The 21057-nt window shown below is 34.3% G+C and overlaps 1 protein-coding gene across 1 annotated transcript; it reads right to left on the bottom strand.

Annotated features, from left to right (window-relative positions):
- Positions 1 to 16605: 16605 nt before the first annotated feature.
- Positions 16606 to 20619, bottom strand: LOC114169763 (transcription factor ILR3-like). The gene is made up of 5 exons (XM_028055056.1): positions 20322 to 20619; positions 18843 to 18905; positions 18134 to 18211; positions 17854 to 18016; positions 16606 to 17304 (listed from the first exon to the last, which is right to left on the bottom strand). The coding sequence occupies exons 1-5, from the start codon at positions 20459 to 20461 to the stop codon at positions 17038 to 17040; spliced, it is 711 nt and encodes a 236-aa protein (XP_027910857.1). The 5' UTR covers positions 20462 to 20619; the 3' UTR covers positions 16606 to 17037.
- Positions 20620 to 21057: the final 438 nt, after the last annotated feature.

Genomic DNA, 21057 nt, shown 5'->3' with positions numbered 1-21057 from the left:
ATCCATTGGTAGCCCCTTTGAGCTTTTAAACCTCTTTTTCTTGTTTTAAGCCTATTGCATAACCTTGAAAAGAAAAAGACCATATTCTACTTTAGGAAGAAAGAAGGAGCTAATGGATTGTGTTCAGAAATGGTTGAGGAATAAAGTGTGTGGGTGAGTACCTCACCCACAAATTAATAAAAATGGCAAAAGGAAAAATTGTTGATGAAAAAGTGTTGAAATAATTGCTTTCTAAAAGAAAAAGAGAGAGCAACAAGCAATAAATGAAAAAGAGTTGTTTTTGAAATTATGCTCCATTATTCTCTCTATATTTTAATTTCAAAAACCCAAAAATCCTAAAATTTTTCCTACCTTTGCCTTGGCCCCATTATAACTTGTGAAAGGTCCTCATGATCTTTGAATGCATATTTTTCTAAAAGTTTGTGAATATTAGAGTCTTGTTAAGTATTATGAGAGTTTGCTTACATGAGTATTTTGAGTGAAAACACAAGCCAAAACACTTGAGAGAATTTTGGTGAGAAAATACACATTTAACTTGAGTGCTTTCTTTCATAATTGATTGTCTTGTGAATTCAAAAGATTAACTCATGTGTGAAAAATAGAACCTTTCCGTTTGTATATACATAATAATTTGATTTCTAGAAGATTGATTTGTCTCCAATGATGTTCATTCTTTTGATCTAGTGTTGATGTGAAATAAAATACCTCAGAACAAGTTTTGAAATTACTCAATTTTGCCCAGGAGTGCAAAAGGATAAGTGTGTGGGTATGATGAGTGCGTATTTTTGCCCTCATTTAGTGTTTAATTATGGGTATTTAATTGAATTTGTGTGTTTAAAGATTGATTTAATTGGGATTTCCTATAATTGGGTTTATTGAGCATGAGATACAAAAACATGTTAAAAATAGCTTTTTAGTTGCATAAATGTTCTTTGGATATTTTGAGGTGTGTTAGTGCAGCTGCAGCTAAGTTGAGATCATGGAGGTGTGGAAATAAATTGATTAAAGTTTCATGGCACCTTAAAGATAAATCCAAGAATAAGAAATTATCAAAAGCACAAAAATCCAAGCCAAGCATTGCATGAAGACGGCAAGAAAAGCTTGAAAAAGTGAAGAAGTTTGGCTAAACCAAGAAGAGAGGAAAGAAAAATTGGACCTTGCTGTTTTCTTTATCTTTATGATAGAAGATAATTTGGGAAAATATATCTTTAGATATTTTATTTGATATTTTTAAATAATTATCTCATTTAATTATATCATAAAATATTAAAAGATAATAACTACCAAATCTTTTTAAATATGACAAGATCTTCTTGAATCTTTTTAGTTCCACAACAAACAAATATATCTTGAAGATATTGGATTATTTAGAGATAATTTAACGAGATTGCAAAGGGTTGATTTGGAAAATTAATACAAATACTAATTGGTGATAATTTATCACATATCTTTAATTAATTAATTAATTAATTTAATTATATTAGATATTGATATTATCAACCAACTATATCTCTCCAAATATCTTTGAATATTTATTGTTATCTTTATTTTAAAAGATATTTGAGAGGTTTTAGCAACAGAAAAGCCCAGTCCAATTCCTATATAAAGAGACCAAGGGAGAAGCAGAAAAACAAGCTCGGCACTTCGGAATTTAGGAACCCTTAGGGGGGCCTAATTTCTTTCTTCTATCTATTCTTCTCTCTTTATTTTTCATTCATGGAGTTTTAAATTTTTTGGGTTGATTCCATTGTAATTTCATTATGGATTCTGAGGTTAGAATGAAATAATTTCTTTGTTCTTTTTATTATTGTTGAGGTTTAATTTCATCTATGTCTTTTATCTTTGAATCACGTAAAAAGTAATGATTTTAAATCTACACGCATGCTAATCATATGAGTTAAAGGGTTTTTAAATTCAATTGAGACTTTACTTTGATTTTCTTTAGAAACTTTCATGTGATTGAATGAGTTTTTACTAATAATTGAGACTTTACTTTGGTTAAAGGTATTTACTCTAACAAAAATTAATCGAGACTTTACTTTGATTAATTAAGCTTCTTATTTGGTGAGAAGATAAAAGAATAGATATGATTAGGCATAGTAAATTTAATTGAGACTGCACTTTGGTTGAATTTACTATGGATAATCTAAAAGTTCTTATTTTTAATTGAGACTGTACTTTGGTTAAAAGTGAGAACGCCAACAAATTAATTGAGACTTTACATTGATTAATTTGTAAATGTACAACAATAATTAATTGAGCAATAATCTTTAGATAACCGATGATGAATCTATTTTGAAAAAGCAATGGAATCAATCTATTTTTCTTTACTATTGTTTGTATCTTATTTTATCTTTTTATCTTAATCCTCCCATATTTTTATTATTTTATTTGACTAACCGTTTTGTATAGATTTTATAAGAACTAACTTGTTAAAAATCAATTCTGTGTTCGTTGGGAGACGACTTTGGGTTACTTTACCCTTTCTATTATGTTGACTACTATCTTAGCAATACTGAAGTTGCTATAGTTTAGTAGTATTAATTTGAACGCGTCAACGACAGCGTTATCAGCTATGCTACACAAAATCATCCATATAGAGTCTATAATAAGAGATTGATGACTGTGGAAGAGTCTATGCCTGTTGTATTTGATGAAACTAACCCAAAATTGCAGGATTATGTGCCTAAGATTGCAGATGAAGAAGAAATAATACTGGAAAAGAAATCTGCTGCAGAATTGGAATCTGCTGCAGGAAATCAATCAGCTGAAAAGGAAATTCAGTTGATTGAAAAAGCTGCAGACAACAACTTACCCAAGGAGTGGATTGAACCCAGGGGATTATCAAAGGGTAACATAATTTGTGACATAGAATAGGGAGTATCCACTAGACGCAAGCTTGCATTCTTTCAACATGGTGCTTTTGTTTCTCAAATTGAACCTAAGAATGTGAATTATGCATTGTGTGATAGTAATTGGGTTGTTGCTATGCAAGATGAACTTAATAAATTCACTAGGAATGATGTATGGTTTCTTGTTCCTAAAACTGATGCAATGAATGTGATTTGTACAAAATGGGTGTTTAGGAATAAAATGGATGAAAATGGTAATATAGTTAGAAATAAGGCTAGGCTAGTTGCTAAAGGTTATAATCAAGAGGAAGGCATTGATTTTGATGAAACATATGCACCTATGGCTAGGCTAGAAGTTGTGAGGTTATTGTTAGCATATGCATGCATGTGTAATTTCAAACTTTCTCAAATGGATGTGAAAAGTGCATTCTTGAATGGTTTCTTAAATGAAGAAGTGTATGTATGACAACCTCCTGGTTTTGAAGATCACCTATATCCTAATCATGTTTTCAAATTGAAAAAGACTTTATATGGTTTGAAGCAAGCACCACGAAAGTGGTATGAAAGGTTAAGTAACTTTCTTTTATTTAAAGGATATGCTAGAGGTGTTGTTGATAAAACACTTTTCATTAGAAAGTATGCAAGTGATGTAATACTTGTTCAAGTATATGTGGATGATATAATCTTTGGATCAAATAATAACTTCATGTGTGAAGAGTTTATTGCAGCTATGTAGGGAGAATTTGAGATGTCTAGATGGGTGAGCTAACCTACTTCCTAGGGCTGCAAGTGATGCAACTCAAGTATGGAACATTTTTAAGCTAGTCAAAATACTGTTTTGATCTACTGAGAAAGTTCAAAATGGAGGATTGCAAAGAGGTTGTCACTCCAATTGTTACAAACTACCTTATGGATGTAGATGAGAAACTGAAAATCAAAAAGGTGATATTGTTACAAACTGCCTTATGGATGTAGATGAGAAACTAAAACTAAACACATTGAAATTAGACATCATTTCATAAGAAATCATATCCAAAAAGGTGATATTGAAATCATGTTTGTGAAAACTGAAAATCAATTAGCGGATTTATTCACTAAACCACTTGCACGTGATAGATTTAATAAGCTTAGAACTGAAATAGGTATTCTAGACATGAAGAATGTATGTTGATATCTGGTTGGCTTGTTAATCTTATTACATCATGTGTGTGTTGCATTTAAAGTGGTGAAATCTGCATAATTTGAAAACTGCCAGTATTTCAATCAGCTACATTTGCAATTTCAACACATAGATTTCATTTAAAATGTCAAAATCTGCATAATCTGTGTTCTGGAACTATTTCAATCTGCTAAATCTCACAAAATAGCACATATATTTGATTCAAATTGGTCTGGTGTGAATTTCGTGAAATCTGAAATTTTTAGTCAGCTAAAACTGCAAATTTAACACATAGATTTCACTTAGAACTGCCACTGCACCAAAAATCAGTTTTCTTGTACAGTTTTAGTCGACTAACTATGTATTTTTATGTGTTAAAATCACTTATGCTGATGTGGAATTGCTTGAATTGATTTTAATTGATTGACCCAGTCAAAGTATGCATCACATGACTGTTTTTGGACTTTAGCAGTAGCTGTAACAACTATTACATCAGCTAAAATCAACTTTTCAGATTGCATTGACCATAAAGTGCTTTAATTACATGATTTCCAACGAGCATGCATTAGTTGAGCACTATTTGTGAGTGGATTGTTCATAAAACGCGAGGGAAACACATCAATGCATCTCTAATACAGATTCCCTCACATTTAATTGGTTGTGATTTTCTGTACTGCATTGAAACCAGAATATTTGCACAATTTAATTGACTGGTTTTGAAAATCAACATGTTGATTCTATAAATACTTGCATAAGCATCATGCATTAGCATTCTCATTTTCTAGTAAGAGCCAAACCTACTTTTCACCATGCCTAGAAGATCACGAGCTGCCCCCTCAGATGATGAAAGCTTCACCCCACCTATTTCATCCTCTCCAAATGCCATGAATCAAGGAAGGCTTGAGATATGGTTTAAAGGCCATGAAGACATAATTCAAACCTTCTTGATTGAGATCAATAGGAAGCAAATCATCCTCCCTAAGGTGATTCGTATGTCATGGCTAAGGGCATAAAATTTTGGCAACCTTGAGCAATATCTCAAAACCCAAAAATTGAAGACATTCCTTGAACTTTTGGGCAAGGTGTATCCGGATTTGGTGAAGGTGTTTTATGCCAACCTCAAGTTCAGCAATGGCATTCTCAAATGAAGTGTCAAAGGTGTGGAGATGGAAATCACTAGGCAAACATGGAAGGATGTGGTTGGCCTAAGGCAAAGAGGTGTGCAAGTCCGCAAAGGAGAAACTAGTGCAGTGGATGAATTCAACAAAGTGCAATACTTCAACCAATGTGTGAGAAATCAAGGTGAGCAAGCTAGAAATTTCCATGTGGGAAGGCTTCGTGTGGAGGAAAGGTTGCTAGCCATGGTGGTGACCAAAATCATCATGCGTAGGGGGAGCAACCATGCTACCTTGAATGAAGGTGATCTGGTGGTGATGTACTACATTCAAAATGAGGTGATGGTAGACTGGACCTACACAATTCGAGATCACATGATGAAGGCAAAGAGGCTCATGGATTTCAAGCTTCCATATGTGGTGCTTATCTCCAAGTTCATTGAACATTTTGGTGTGGATGTGGAAGGAGAGCTTGAGGAGTCTACTGGCCTTCTCAATCATGTTTCAACACTGAACATGCACAAGATGGGATTCACCAAGGTAGGCAACACTTGGCTAGTTGAAGGAGATCAAGGTGCAAACATTGAAGTTGGAGCAAGTGATCATGAAGCGGGAACTAGTGGAGGAAACCAAGAGGAAGATGAACCACAGCCTATGGCAATTGAGCTGTACAACCCTCCTACGAATGCTGGACCTGCAGACTCCCAATTTGAGAGAATGGTTCTCAACCAGCTTCAAGACCTCAACATGGCTCAAAAGGCACATCATGCATACTGCATAACACGATTTCAAGACTTGGATGACCAATTCCATAACGTTCATGACCTCCTCTCCAATGTCTACATCAGAGACAACCTTAGGAATGAGTGAAGGGGATGGCTCATAGGTCATGCATTGCATTTTCGTGCTGCATTTTATGTGTCTATTGTCTGTTCTAGTATTTTAATTGGCTATTTTCTCATTTCAGTCGATTGATTATATAAGTTTTTAGCTTCATGATGTATCTATTATTTCTGGTTTGGTGTGTTTGTATTCATACCAGGTGCCCTGGTACACCCCTATGTTAATGTTTTAATGAAAATTTTCATCTTTCCAAATTGATCTATGCATTTACTTTCATTTGATGAATCCAAAGGGGGAGAAAAATGAGTTAAAATGTGTAAAAGTGTATTAGATTTGGAAAACCTAAAATAAATCTACTAGAATCATATAAAACTGCAAACTTAATCTAAAATCTGAAGCTAAATCATATTATTAGTAATATAGGGAGCATATGCATATGTGATATGTATGTATGCTTGTGTGCTTTTGTTTGGGTGTATATTTGGAATATTTGTATCTTGTTTGCAACAACTTTTTCAGGTTTCTCTATGGATCTTAGCTCATCAATTCAACTCGAGGGTGTTGGCTTCATCAATTCAAGGGGAGATTGTTGGCACAAGCAAGCTCAAAGTAAGGAATTGATAAAGCCATGTGCATGAAGATCTTAAGTGTTTGATGAATATCCTCTTGAAGATTAAGTCTTAGTGTGTTAAATCTGTATATAACATGTTAAATGTAATGTGTTAGTGTTATACATTATTGATAAGCTATATGACATAGGTTAGATGTCTTGTGTGCCTTAGTGTGTCTTTTTTAATCTGTTAAAATGGGTTTTAATAGGTTAAAAGGCTTGTTGTATATAGTTTCTGGTATGAATGCATTCAGTTAGTTGAATTATTTTTCAATCGACTGATTTCACTTAAGTCAGGTGAAATCAGCTGACTGTACGGAAAATTCAATCGACTGGTTTCACTTAAACCAAACTACATGAGCTGTGTTTTCGCGAGCAGAGGTGCGAGTTTGAGTTTTTTTGAACGAAACTGTGCCAGTCATCTCTGGGAAGCGTTCTCTCTCTGCAATACACAGCTGGAACTCGTGCTTTGAAGATCTTGGTTGATCTTGGAGGTATTTTGGCTTATGAGTAGCTTAAAGAACACATGTATGGTTGGCTAGAGACAACCACCATCAGGTTTGGATGTTCTTATGCCTCTGGATGGTTTGCCTGATGTGATTTCAGGTCTGCAAGTGTGATTCTTGTAGGTTGTGTGTCTAGATTTTTGTGTGAGTTAAAAATCTTGTGTGTTTTGGTGTTCAAAAGTGTAATCTTGGTTTGTGATTTGTAAAACTTTTGAATATAGTCGAAACCAGTCTCATGTTGTCCTAGAAAACTGGATGTAGCTCTATGATTGAGTGAACCAGTATAAAACCAGCTGTGCTTTCTTCTTTCCTTCATCTCACTCTCTTTGAAACTCTTTAAAAACTCAAGAAAACCAAGCAATTTGATCTTTGGTGTGATTTAATGCGTTATTATGTAATCTAAGGCTTTATACTTGTTATAAATACTGATTGGAACATATCTTGTATGTAAAAGAATGTTGTCTGAGTTGAATTCGTGAATTATGCATTCTGCATAATTCTCCAGTATTTTAGCCGACTGATTTGTCTTTTTAATCGACTATTTCATAGCATCAAGAACAATTTAGTCTTTTGTTTTATATTTTAATCGACTGAAAGTGTACTGGTCTGCTGCATTTACATCCAAACTTTCCAGTCCATTAGATTCAATTGAAAAGAGGTTTAAGCTTTCGAAAAAGTTTTATAAATCCAATTCAACCCCCCCCCCTTCTTGGCTAAACTCATCATTTCAAAACTAACAGAAAGTGCATGAGAAGAATTACTCGACACATGACTTGGAGCTAGCTGCAGTAGTATTTCCTCTTAAGACTTGGAGGCATTACTTGTATGGTTCTCAATTCTAGGTGTTCAGGGATCATAAGAGTTTAAAATACTTATTTGATTTGAAGGACCTGAATATGAGAGAGAGGCACTGGATGAAATACCTGAAAGACCTCAACTTTGAGTTGTTATACCACCCTTGTAAAGCCAATGTCGTAGCAGACGCATTAAGTAGAAAAAGAGTGCATATGTCCGCTATGATGATGAAAGAACTTGAGTTGATCGAGAAGTTGCGGGATATGAACTTAGGACTGAATATGGGTGCAGGCCACATAAGGTGCAATATGTTGAGAATCACCAACGAATTTTTAGACGAGATTCGTTTGGCACAAGGGGATGATCAGGAACTGCAGCAGATCATAGGCTGGTTGGGCATGGAGAAGGGAAAAGACTATAGGATGGGTAAAGATGGCATCCTACGTTTCAGGGAGAGGGTTTGTGTATCCATGAATCTTGTACTGAGAAAGATGCTCTTGGAGGAAGGGCATAAGAGTCGTCTTAGCATCCATCTAGGTATGACTAAGATGTATAAAGATCTGAAAGCAACCTTCTGGTGGATAGGTATGAAGACTGGCGTGGCGGATTATGTGGCATCATGCTTAATATGTTAGAAGGCGAAGATTGAGCACCAGAGGCCGGGTGGACCTTGGAGCCTCTTGGCATTCCTCAGTAGAAATGGGACAGCATTTCCATGGATTTTGTTACACATCTGCTGAAGTCAGTGAGAGGGCATGACTCCATCTAGGTAATAGTGGACAGGTTGACGAAGTGCACCCACTTCCTACCTATTAATCAAAAGATGTCTCGAAACAAAGTAGTAGAGTTATATGTCAGAGAAATTGTTAGGCTACACGGCGTGCCAACGAGTATTGTATCGGATCGGAATCCGAGATTCACGTCAAGATTCTGGCAGTCACTATAGAAAGCCCTGGGTACTCAGTTGAGAATGAGCTCAGCTTATCACCCTTAGACAAAATTGCAGTCTGAGAGAATCATCCAGTCGTTGGAAGACTTGCTAAGGACTTGTGTGTTAGATAACCTGGGTACTTGGAGTGATATGTTGCCATTGGTGGAGTTCACGTATAATAACAATTATCATTCCAGCATCGGGATGGCACCATACGAGGCATTGTATGGTCGAAGATGTAGGACTCCATTATGTTGGCAGCAAGATGGGGGAGTCAGTCGTACTTGGGCCATAATTCTTGCAGTAGACCACTAAGAAAGTGAAGGTGATATAGGATCAGATGTCTACAACTCAGAGTCGGCAGAAATCTTATGCAGATAAGAGGAAGAGGCCGCTAGAGTTTGAGGCAGGTGATCACGTATTCCTCATAGTTACACCGATAGCCGAAATTGGAAGAGCTCTCATGTCGAGGAAGTTAACTCCTCGATTCATCGGTCCGTATCAGATCACGAGGAAGATTAGACCAGCATTCTACGAGATCGCTTTACCACCTCACTTGGCAATCCTACACAATGTTTTCCATGTATCACAACTGAGGAAGTACATTGTCGATCCTACTTATGTGCTGCAGGAGGACGATGTTTAGGTGGGTGAAGACCTGACGATCGGAGTTGGACTAGTGAAAATCTTGAATTCTCAAGTTAAGCAACTCAAAGGGAAGGAGATCCGGATTGTCAAAGTCCTTTGGGACGAAGCAACTCAGGAAATTACATGAGAGATGGAGGATCTCATGAAGAAGTCATACCCACACCTATTTCCTGGTAAGTCCTATTTTCGAGGACGGAAATTTTTAAGGTGGGGGAATGTAAGACCCGTGAAAATTAATTAATTAATTAATAAATGCGGGTAGTGGAAGCCTTTATGGCCTTTAATTTTTGACTTGTATGACATGGAGAAGTACTAGCTTAAATGGTTGAGAGTACTTTATTGTGTGAAAGGACTTGGGTTTAAATCCTATGTATGCCATTTCTGTGTTATTTGATTTATTATTATTTTGAGAATATGCTTGATCCTGTTAAGGGATAATATAAGCATAGCATTGAGTTTACATTGGCATCGTTACGGGTTCTAACCTTGGTAGAAGAACCAAATTGAGCTTTCTTTTTTTTTTTTTGTCAATTTTTCTTTTGGCATGAATTTGAAAGGTTAAAAAAACCCTAGCTGAATGGGCAGCCAAGGGAGGCTGGAAAAAACAGCCATAATGGTCTTTGAATGGTAATTACAAGCATTATTAAACCAAATTTTTGTTTTTGGTCATTAACCTAGCATTAAGGCACCATTAAAAGGCCAATTTTAGGTTAGAAGAAAGGTTTGCAAGGTTGTCATTGTTACATAGTGAGAGGAGAGCGAAATTGAGAGTGTGTTGAGAGAATTGAAAGCCTCTTTGAAGCTGAATTGTGGGAGCATTAAAGGAAGTCATTTTTGGGTCAAGAAGAATTATCACACATTTCAAAGTTAAGTTAAGGAATCCAGGTTAAGGGAGTTATACACGTTAATTTTTAAGCTAAGCATGAATTGTATGATATATGTATATGATTAATATCCATGAACCTCTGTTGTCGGTTAAATTTTGTGTTTCTGAAAAATTTCCAGAAAAATTGGAAATTTGGCAAATTGGAAATTTGGGGGTATAAATGTTGATGCTGGAGTTGCACTGATAGTATGAAAAAATTGGACTCTAGTTGGAGAATAGGTATTCTTAGTAGTGATAATTGACTGCGGAACGTGGGTAGAAGATCAATGTAGGGTGGTTTGGAGTTAGTGGACATTCGCAGGTGCAATGAAAAGCTAGAAATTCTCCAGGCTTTCATGCACCACCTGGCGCGCTTGTATCTCTACCAGTCGCCAACGTAGTGGATTCTGCACTGCGTGGCTGTGATGGCAGGCACTGGGTGGGGTTTTGATGAAGTCTCAAATGGGACCAGAAAGAATGGAGTTTTGACATCTTTGAATATTTAATGATAGAACCCTATTGCATTAATGAAAGTATGGACTCAAATTGATAATTTGATGGAGTCAGTGGTAAAGTGACGTGAGGGAGATATAGATGGGGTTAAAGAACAAGGACTGAGAATGATTGGTTTTTAATCTGAGGTGGTAGTAGTTATTTTGAGACCTTGTTTAAATAAAGAGATGTATAGTATCATTAGGAGTTGGAACTATGATGGGAAGTTGATTATGGTGAATGGGAGTTAAAATTCTAAGATAGAGTCTCAGTGTGGCTTTGCATATAACTGAAGGGTGGTGGCTATCATAACTTGAACTAAGGATAAGAAATAAGTAGTATGAGTGGATTGTAGCATACTATGAGTGAGTAAGGTTGATTTAAGGAAGTCTATTTTTAGTCTACTTGGGAGTTTGAAATTAAGTGGAAATAGGAATAGTAATGAAAAGTGACCACGTGACAATTGCAAAATAACTTGGTGTAAGTATCGTGAGTCTTGAAGCTTTGAAGGGAAATTGGTAATCTGTTTTGGAGTCTCTAAAAAAAACTAGTATTGCGCAAGTACTGATACAACACAAGTACTGATACAGCGTGTGGCGGTGGTGTAGGACTAGAGATGGCAAATAAACCCGTCCCCGTGGGTATTGCCCGAACCCGTCCCCGTTTTGACGAGGAATCCCCGCATTGATTGGGTATGGGTATGGGTATGGGTATGGGGAATCCCCGACTTTTTCAATTGGGTATGGATATGGGTATGGGGATGTACATATCCCCACCATAATACCCATCCCTGCCATATCTTCATCCTTGTTTAAATTATTAAAATATTCACAATTAATTAAGTAACATTATATATATATATATATATATATATATATATAATTCTTATTTTTTATTTTTTCTAATTATTTAGTTTGTCATGAAACACATTCGTATCTCCAATATATTTTTCAACTTATCATAACCTTTATGTAATTATGTTAAAATGATGTATGTTAATTAAAATTTTTTATGTCTCACATTTGAATATTTCTATTATTTTTTTAATATTGTTATTTATTGTATATTTTCCTTTCACCTGAAAATGTTTAATATTCTCAATTTAAGTGTTTAATAACATAAATATTTCATTTACTAGGTAATATAAAAAAAACTATTTATTATTATTATTTTTTGTTTCATTTGAAGAATTCTTTTGTTTCGCCAAAATAATTTTTGTTATTTCTCAGCCATTGAGTATATATGTTGATATTTGAAAAGTTTTCTTAGATCTTTAATGTATTTTTCATCTTATCATACCTTTATTTATACTTTTATTTTTTGCATTATGTGATTCCTTTCAATAGTTTCGCAAATTGTTTATAAGATACACATTTGTTAATTTTTTAAAATTTTTATTTATTGTTTATTTTCATCACATAGAATACTATTTTGATATATTTTATCTAGTTATTTTTTATTTTCTAATTCATTATGAATCATACTATAATTTTCTCATTATAATTATATAAATAAATTTTATTTGCTATAATATAAAAATTTAATATAATTGCTATGAATATTTTTTTATCAACATCCAACATATATTAGAGTTCAAAAGATACAAGATCTATGTTAAAATTTTATTTTTATGTTTGTTATTTATTCTTTGTGTCATTTTGATCAAGTGATGTATTATAACTTTTATTAGTGCATAAAGAAGAGATTCATTAGAATTAAAAAATTGAAGTAAACAAACATTTAAAAATATTTTTAATTTGAATATTTGTTTTCCTTTTATATTTTTTTAAAATATTTTTAAATTTTATCAACTAGGTTTCATTAATGTTTGCAAATTCAATAAATATTTTGGTTCTTATGAAATTTTATATGGTATTCTAATCTAAAATGTAAACAATTATAATTTATTTCAAAGTATTTGATATCAAATAAACAATCATCCTCCTAATATTGAATATTTGGTAATATTATGTTTACTTTACTGTAATTTTTTATTATTTTATGAACATTAATTAAAATTAATATTAAAGTAGTAAAAAAATAGAACGAGATTATACCCGTTACCCGGTGGGGATGGGATGAGACAAAAGTTTGATACCCGTTGGGTTTGGGTATAGGGATGGGGATAATTTTTTTACGGGGGATAGCGAAACCCGTCCTCGCCCCACCCCGTTACCATCCCTATGTAATACGCCAGGCGATAGTTGCCAAATCAGATAAGTCAGAGAAACGTGGCGCCTGGTGGTAGAGCTAGTTCCACTAGGCGATAATTGCAAATTCATTGTGTGTAGAGGCGCTTGGTGCCTTACGGTACGCGTCCCCCCGCCAGGCGGTCTGGATGCCTGTTGCGCTTGGCGCCTCGTGTGTTATGCCACGTGATAATGTGTAATAAAAGTGCTTTGCTTGGTTTGGTGGTGCGTGATCTACAAGGCCTTGGTGATGCTTCAAAGGTCGACTTGTTAGTGTTCCTTGAGTTGTGGCTCAGAACGTATCCCTTGAGTTGTGGCTCGGGATAGGGGTTAAGCACGTGGTATTCCTTGAGTTGTGGCTCGGAATGGCATCCATCGAGTTGTGGCTCGGGATGGCGGATGAACACGAGAAACTCTTGAGTTGTGGCTCGGGTTGGCGAGTGTTGCCGGTGTGAGTGTGCGGGTTGTGGCTCATACCGCGGGTCTAGATAGATTGCCCTCCTTGGTATAAAACCAACAATTTTGGTAGTCTTGGGGCGTTACGAACTATGTTCGTATTGAGAACTCCACCTAGCGTTTCGGTGTGTGATTCGTAGCATGGTTTCTCGCATGTGTTATATCGGTTGTGGCCGATAGGTGTGGTAGCAAGACATCTTGAGGTATTCACTAGAAGACGTAGAACACGATTAATATGGTTGTGGCCATGTGGTATGACATCAAAGGATAGAATTCCTTTGGTGTAATTGTGTTATATATATAAATATGTTGTATATATGTTTTATTCTATTAGCTCACACTATCTGTCTGTGTTTGGCGATGATCATGTACGCGGAACACGAGAGTAGATGATCTTGCAGGTGGATCCGTTGAGACTTAGAGACGAAGCATGGGCTAGCTTGGGAGTTTTCCATAAAGTTGTTTTAATTATTTATGGACTTTACAGATTTGTAATCTTTGAATATGAACATGGTTTTATTATTATAGAGTTTATCAGTTGTAATCTTTGAAATCTTTGAGATACTTTATGAATGGAATAAAGTTTTAAATTTTCCCGTGTGTTGGGAAATGTTATTCAATAAATGAAGTTAGTTATTATTTCTCTATTTTATTATTTTAAATCCGTAATATCCTGTCAGGATGTTACAAAAGTGAAATACTAGAAAATATCATATTTATAAGCACATTTTTTTTTCTAAATATATAACCCTAAATATATATATATATATATATATATATATATATATATATATATAAAGTGACAAATCATACGAGTTAATATGAAGATACAAGTAAGTCTAGTTCAAAAATAGTGTAGTTCGGTTCAAAAATAGTGAAGTTTGGTTCAAAAATAGTGTAGTTCGGCTCAAAATTAGTGCAATTCGGTTCAAAACAGTGCAATTCAATTAAAACATATTGTAGTTCGATTCAAAAATAGAGTAATTCGGAAATTACAATTTCGATTTTTCTCCATTTGGGTTTGGGGAATGCCTTCTAATGTTCGGAAGTTCCAATAACCATCTCTATCTCTCTCAAAAGCTTTAAGTACCTCTCGGCAAGAACTTTTACTTGTGGAAATACAACACAACCAAAAAGGCTTGTGGAAATAAGACAAAAAAAAGGGAGTCGCTCATGGTACGGAACTGGGGATCTTAGTGCATAGCCAATAAGGAAGTCTTTGGGCGGCTTCTCCCTCTACTCCCAAAATATTTCCTGTATGTCCAAAAGTTAATTTAATTTTTACTTAGTCCTTCATAGTAAAAAGTAAGTAAATTTCCTCTCCCACATCCATCATTTCCCTTTTCTCTCTTCGCTCCCCTCTAATATAATAGTCCACTCATGCACCTCCAATTTTCAATTTGACCTAGGCCCTTTTTTTTTGTGCAACGGCTCATTTTCTCTCCCACATCCGTCATTTTCCTTTTCTCTCTTCTCTCCCCTCTAATTAATTGGCATTGCAGCAGTTGGAGCTTCCAGATCCTTTATTTTTTGTGTTGCATTGCATCCTGTATGTTTTATCTATACAATGCATGTTAAATTTGTAAATGAGATGTTGCTTTGAATCTGTTATTTGAAATAGCGGAAGTGGACTTCTGTAGCACATTTTGTTTTCAGAAAAAGATCATTACGGATGTTGACATCCGATTTAGAAAATTGCATTGCAGATGTCGACATTCGGTTCACATTTTTTGAATTTTGTTTTGTACCATTACAGATGTCGACATCCGGTTAAGAAAAATGCATTGCGAAGGTCGACATCACGTTCACATTTTTTGAATTTTGTTTCGTACCATTACGGATGCCGACATCCGGTTAAGAAAATTACATTGCTGATGTTGATATTCGATTCATAAAATTTCACCACCGATGTCGACAACCGATTCAAAAAATTACATTGTGGAAGTCGACATCTGGTTCACATTTTTTGAATTTTATTTTGTATCATTACGGATGTCGACATCCGGTTCATTAAACTTCACTGCGTATGTCAACATCTGATTCAGAAAATTGCATTGCGGATGTCAACATCCGGTTCAGAAAATTGCATTGCGGATGTCGACATCCGGTTCATAAAATTTCACTGCGGATGTCGACATCCAATTCAGAAAATTGCATTGCGGATGTCGAGATCCGGTTCATAAAATTGCACTACAGATATCAACATCCGGTTCACATTTTTTTTTAGTTTTCATTATGGATGTGGCTAGTTTATTGGATTATTACGGATGTCAACATCCGATTCACATTTTTTTGAGTTTTCAATTCTAAATTATACTGGATGTCTACATTTAGTGTTTTATTATTACAAAATAAAATAATAATAATGTAAAAAAATTAATTAGATATAATTACATGTGTAAAGAAAATAAACAAATAAATGACTAAATCAATATTTATATCACTCAAATAATATATACTAGATCAATAATCAAAGGCAAAAAATTATTTAAATGAAAAATTAAATAAAAAATAAAATGCCTTGCGAATGTGAACATCTGCTTACAAAGATAACATCTATTTCTACATTACACTGGATGTCCACATTCGGTAAGTATTTCAATACCTTTCTTAAACTAAAATATTTTAATACCTTTCTTAAATTAAAATATTTTTATGATAGACTTATAAATTAATTAAAATAAATAAATATAATATGTGTCTCCTTTATTGCAAAACATGTTAGATATGTTAGACAATATTTCTTTATTGCAAAATTTGTAAACTACAAGCGTCAATTAATTTTACATGAAATAAAAGGTTGGATTATATGTGTACAAAAAAAAATTATGAATAGTAAGAAACAACAGTCAGTCCAAAAAGATTCAGTTTTCACGAAAAATACAACTAGTCACAGCTGATAACGTGCACGTAATTCAAAATTTCTTTTATTTTCTTACAAACAATAATAGCAATAGTGGATAACTAACACTAACAATAAGAATTAATAATAGTTTTTCAAATCTATACACATTGCCAAATTTCTTGCATTTTCATGTACAATTTTGTTTATTACTAAGCTACACATAATACAAAACTTGTGTTAATAAGTTTTTATGGATTTACTTACCATTGTCTAAATAATTCAGCAGAGATTTTGGATCATGTAAGTTAACAATCTTTAATTGCATAAGGAAATATGGAAACACCAAATTGAAAACTGAAGCACTATAGCTCCGTTGCTTCCTCGATTGTTAAAACCTATCTATATCTTTTCTACTAGCAACAATGCCCTCTCACCTATTTTGCATGTCCTAATCTGAAATAATGTTACTGTGAACCTAAAATCGGATTATCTTAGAACCCAGTAGCTAATATTAAAACAGAGACGAGGACAGCCAGACAGACAAGTTTATTTAACATTTACAAGCAAATACCAGCATTAATCATAATAGTATCATATGCCAAATACAGTCTGTTGTCACCACTGGGTCCAGTTAGAATAGTTGGAAGAGAACTAACAAAGCCAAGAAGGTATTGGTAACATGATACAACCCTGGGCCAAAATCCAAGCTCAGAGAATTGTACAGTGCCGGCTTAGGCAACTGGTGGACGGAGCACGTGATCCTGTGAGGTATCCACTGCAGCAGGCGGCATGAATTGCCACATTGCAACTCCTGGATAACTAATAAAAGGTACCAACTTGTTTCCATGGGCTTGGCCTTGCGCCGCAAATGCAGCAGGGATAGCAGTAGGGGGAGGCATGAAACTGGGTTGCGCATTCAAAGATTTCAGCTGCTGCTCCAACTTCTCCTTCTCTGCCTTGAGTATCTGTTTCTCATCCCTAAGTTCATTCTTCTCAGCCTACACAACATGTAAAGAATTTCATTTCAGAAACAATTAGAATTGTGAATTTTTCAGTCTCTGTTTGGAAAAGGTGGAGGCATAAATCTTATGCAGCCATTGGATTCGAAAAATATGTTACTACTTTTACTTAGTTACAGAAATGTCATCTTGCTTCCACTTTATTTCAAGAGTTTGATAGGAAACAGTGAAAATAAGTTATTTGTGAAGTTGCTATACAAATCTTTGAAAACAATAAAACAAAAAGGTGGAACTTTTGTAATCTAATATGAAAACAGAAAGAGGAGAACTAGGAACATACTCTCTAACACACATACACACACACACTTTATGATTGGCTAAAATTCTTGAGCACTACAAAATCAGGAGAGAATCACTTAAAAAGTAGTGGAACCAACCAAAATTTGTGAATTTCCAAAATATCTAACCTATAGTAGAGTGTGTTGTTAGCATTTCTCAAACAGGAAATACTTCCTTAAACAAATTTCCCCCAAGTGATCCACAATATGTAACTCCCAACCCAAAAAGTCATTCAAATATGAGTATCACCTTTAACTCTTTAATCTTTTCCTGAAGACCTTGATTAGAGTCTTTCAACTTCTGCGCTTCACCCCGTAACTGTGTCACCATTCGGACAGCATCAATCAGGATAGCAGCCTTATCAGTTTTCGTAGGCCTTCCAGGCTCCAAAATGGAGCCCAATTCAACAAACCTAAAAATGTCCATCATATTAGGTACATGCCTCAGCTACATACTCACATAAAAGCTCAAGATGAGTATAGAAAAGACAGGACAGGAGGTAGTTGAAATTTTGAAGTAGAAAATATACTTGTCGTTAAGCTTATCTCTTCGCAACTTCTCCCGACATGCCTTGGAGCTAGAAGCAGCACATGTCTCAGATCTAACCCTGCAAATGAACAAGAATATGAGGATAACTTCTTCCATGCAAAAGCTATCTAGATTGAGTTCACTCCTTTTTCAGAAGTTTAATCATTTGACCTAATTTTGTATTCCTAAATAGTGCAGTCAATGATGTAAGACAAGCAAAATGATTTTGGAAATTTCATCTTATGTCGAGAAAAATAATGTTATACTCGAAAAAGATAATACATGCAAAGCAAGGATTTGCAATATGTTGATTTCTTGATTAACATCAACTGCACCAATTAGCCTCACCCTCTGACTGCACTACATTACTACACATCTGTCAGTTCATTGAACATCATTTATGACAAATGCCAAGCAAATTTTGTAAATTACTTAAGCAACTAGTATTGCCTCAAGAATTCACTTCATTCTGCAATCATTATGAATTTATTACAGCATAAAAAGAAAGAAAAAAGAACACTAAATCATCTTAATATTTGTAATATAAAGAAGAACTAAAGCAAAAGAAAGATTAGGAAATCAAGCAAAAAAAAAAAACCTACAGAATAGGTGTTTCAGAATAAGATAGCCAAGTGGCTAAACATGTTGATTCCTTTTTGAGAAAAGTATTTCATTCAAGAAAAATGAAAGGCTAATAGAACACTATGTACCTCTTCTTTGAGCCAGACTCTTTGAGACCATCAGAATCCGCCAGTGACCCGTCAATTTCAACACTAGGAGCACATAATGGTGTAAGAAAGACAAGGCAGTAAAAGAAATTGTTTATTATGAGGACATGGACAAAGAGGTAGATAGAGTTATGAATAATATATTATGAAAAATGTCAGAAGCCATGTTTGACCAAACAAAAGTGTATGGCCTCAAGTGAAAAAAAATGTAAAAGAAAACACTTGAGTAGAACGGAATTGAAATATATGCATTACATAGGAATATATTACTAAGAATGGTAATAAAAATGTAGCATTCCATATTTTATAGGAATCTTACAAAATCCATTACAGAATTGATAAATTATCAGCATGATTATGGTAAAATCATTTCTCATTCTCATATTGTTAAAACCTACAGAAGAAAATTTCAATATGGGAAGTTAGAACAATAATCTAATTTATCTTAGGTTTGCTTTATTTGGCTCTAGCAGTAGAGTAGCCAAATTTTTGCAAAACCATTTACGGAAGACTTTTCTTAATTGTTTCTCATAACACAAACTAGAATATCCTTTCACCAATCCAATGATCCACCTCACCATTCTAATCTATTAAACATTCACTTCTTATCCATAATATTCACTTCAATAGTGCATTAAAGAACTTGTAAGTCACAACTACACAGAATAATCTCACCTAGTGTTAAACAATAACTTCCACGATTATAATTTATGACTGAAGCATATCTTCATTTGATCTACCTAACTTGACTCCTATATAAGAATTAAGATGACCCTATAACTTCAGAAAGTAACTAACCACTTAGCTAGGAGGTACAAAATGATCTTCAACTTCATATACAATCAACATAATTACACAAATATTGATTAAAAAAACCTGAATTAAGACAATCAACAGTTCCAGCACAAAACATTGCATTGAAAACAAGGCAGAAAAATACATTCCTTGAATACTCTAAACAGTCAATTAAGCAATTAAAACTATATCATACAAAAATGTACTGAGGCGTCAGAATTAATTCCAGCCAGTCGTTAAGGACATGTCTGAATTGAAGTTGGGAGAGTTTAAAAGTACTGTTCCTTTAAAAAGAAGCAGTTTTCTTCTTCTTCATTTAGTACATCAAAATTCATCAGAGCATTTTTATTTTTCAATCTTCAATCCATACATAACATTATACACCCCTTAGGCCAGATTCCATCACGCAACATTAAAAACAAAAATTATCAAATACAACCCCCCAATCCAAAAAATAAAATAAAATAAATCACATTTATTGGAAAACACAAAAATCCTACATCCCTAGAGCTTCCGAAACACAGTCCTAAAATCAAGCATTCACAGAGTCAAACCAATCAAACAACAAAGCAGAAACCCTAATCACGTCAAGGAGAAAAGAATCAGATAACACAGCATCTAAAGCTTGAAAAGGAGAAAGCAATTGGCAAAGCGATCTGCATGTACCTGACATTGGAAGTGGCGTTCAAGGCGTTAGGAGGCCATGTGAAGGCGGAGGAAGGGACGGTGAAGGAGGCATCTGGGACGGGAATATCATCGATCAAGCCGTAATCGAAGAGCCAATTGGTGTTTTCCCGGGAAACCATTGTGCAGATTCGATTCCCGGAAAATTGTGGATTTTCCGCACGGAAAACGCGTTTTCGCTTTGTTTTCCTGGGAAACAAACACGGACTGCTGCGCGTGGTGTGTGTGGGTGTGTGTGGTGTGCATAAGGTTTGCTTGCACGTTTTGAAGTTCTAAGGAGAAGAAGGGTGAAAAAGAGAACTTCTTTATTATATTTTTTAATGGAAATAAACCATTTGATTAAGAGTAGGTAAGTGACAACTTAGTTTATTTAAAAATAATACAAATTATGCTTATTAAAATATTAAATATATTAATTATTATTAAATTACTAAATATTAATAAATAAATAAAAGATTTATTAAATCATTTTAGTTATAAATTTCTGGTAGAAACATATATATACTATAAGTTTAGAAAAGTAATTATTAAAAAAGATAAAATTAAAAAAATAATGTGTATATAATAATAAAACTGAATTCATGTATTAATGATTCAGATCAATAATATTAATTTATTGGTATTAAAATTCAATGGAACACGAGAATGTGCATGCGCTATAGATGAGGAAAATTGGTGGCAACTGTCAATTGGGTACAGTGGCGGCGATATTGTCCGT

This window comes from Vigna unguiculata, chromosome 11 (assembly GCF_004118075.2).
Source record: "Vigna unguiculata cultivar IT97K-499-35 chromosome 11, ASM411807v1, whole genome shotgun sequence".
NCBI classification, from domain to species: domain Eukaryota; kingdom Viridiplantae; phylum Streptophyta; class Magnoliopsida; order Fabales; family Fabaceae; genus Vigna; species Vigna unguiculata.
This window is presented reverse-complemented; position numbering and strand designations above follow the sequence as displayed.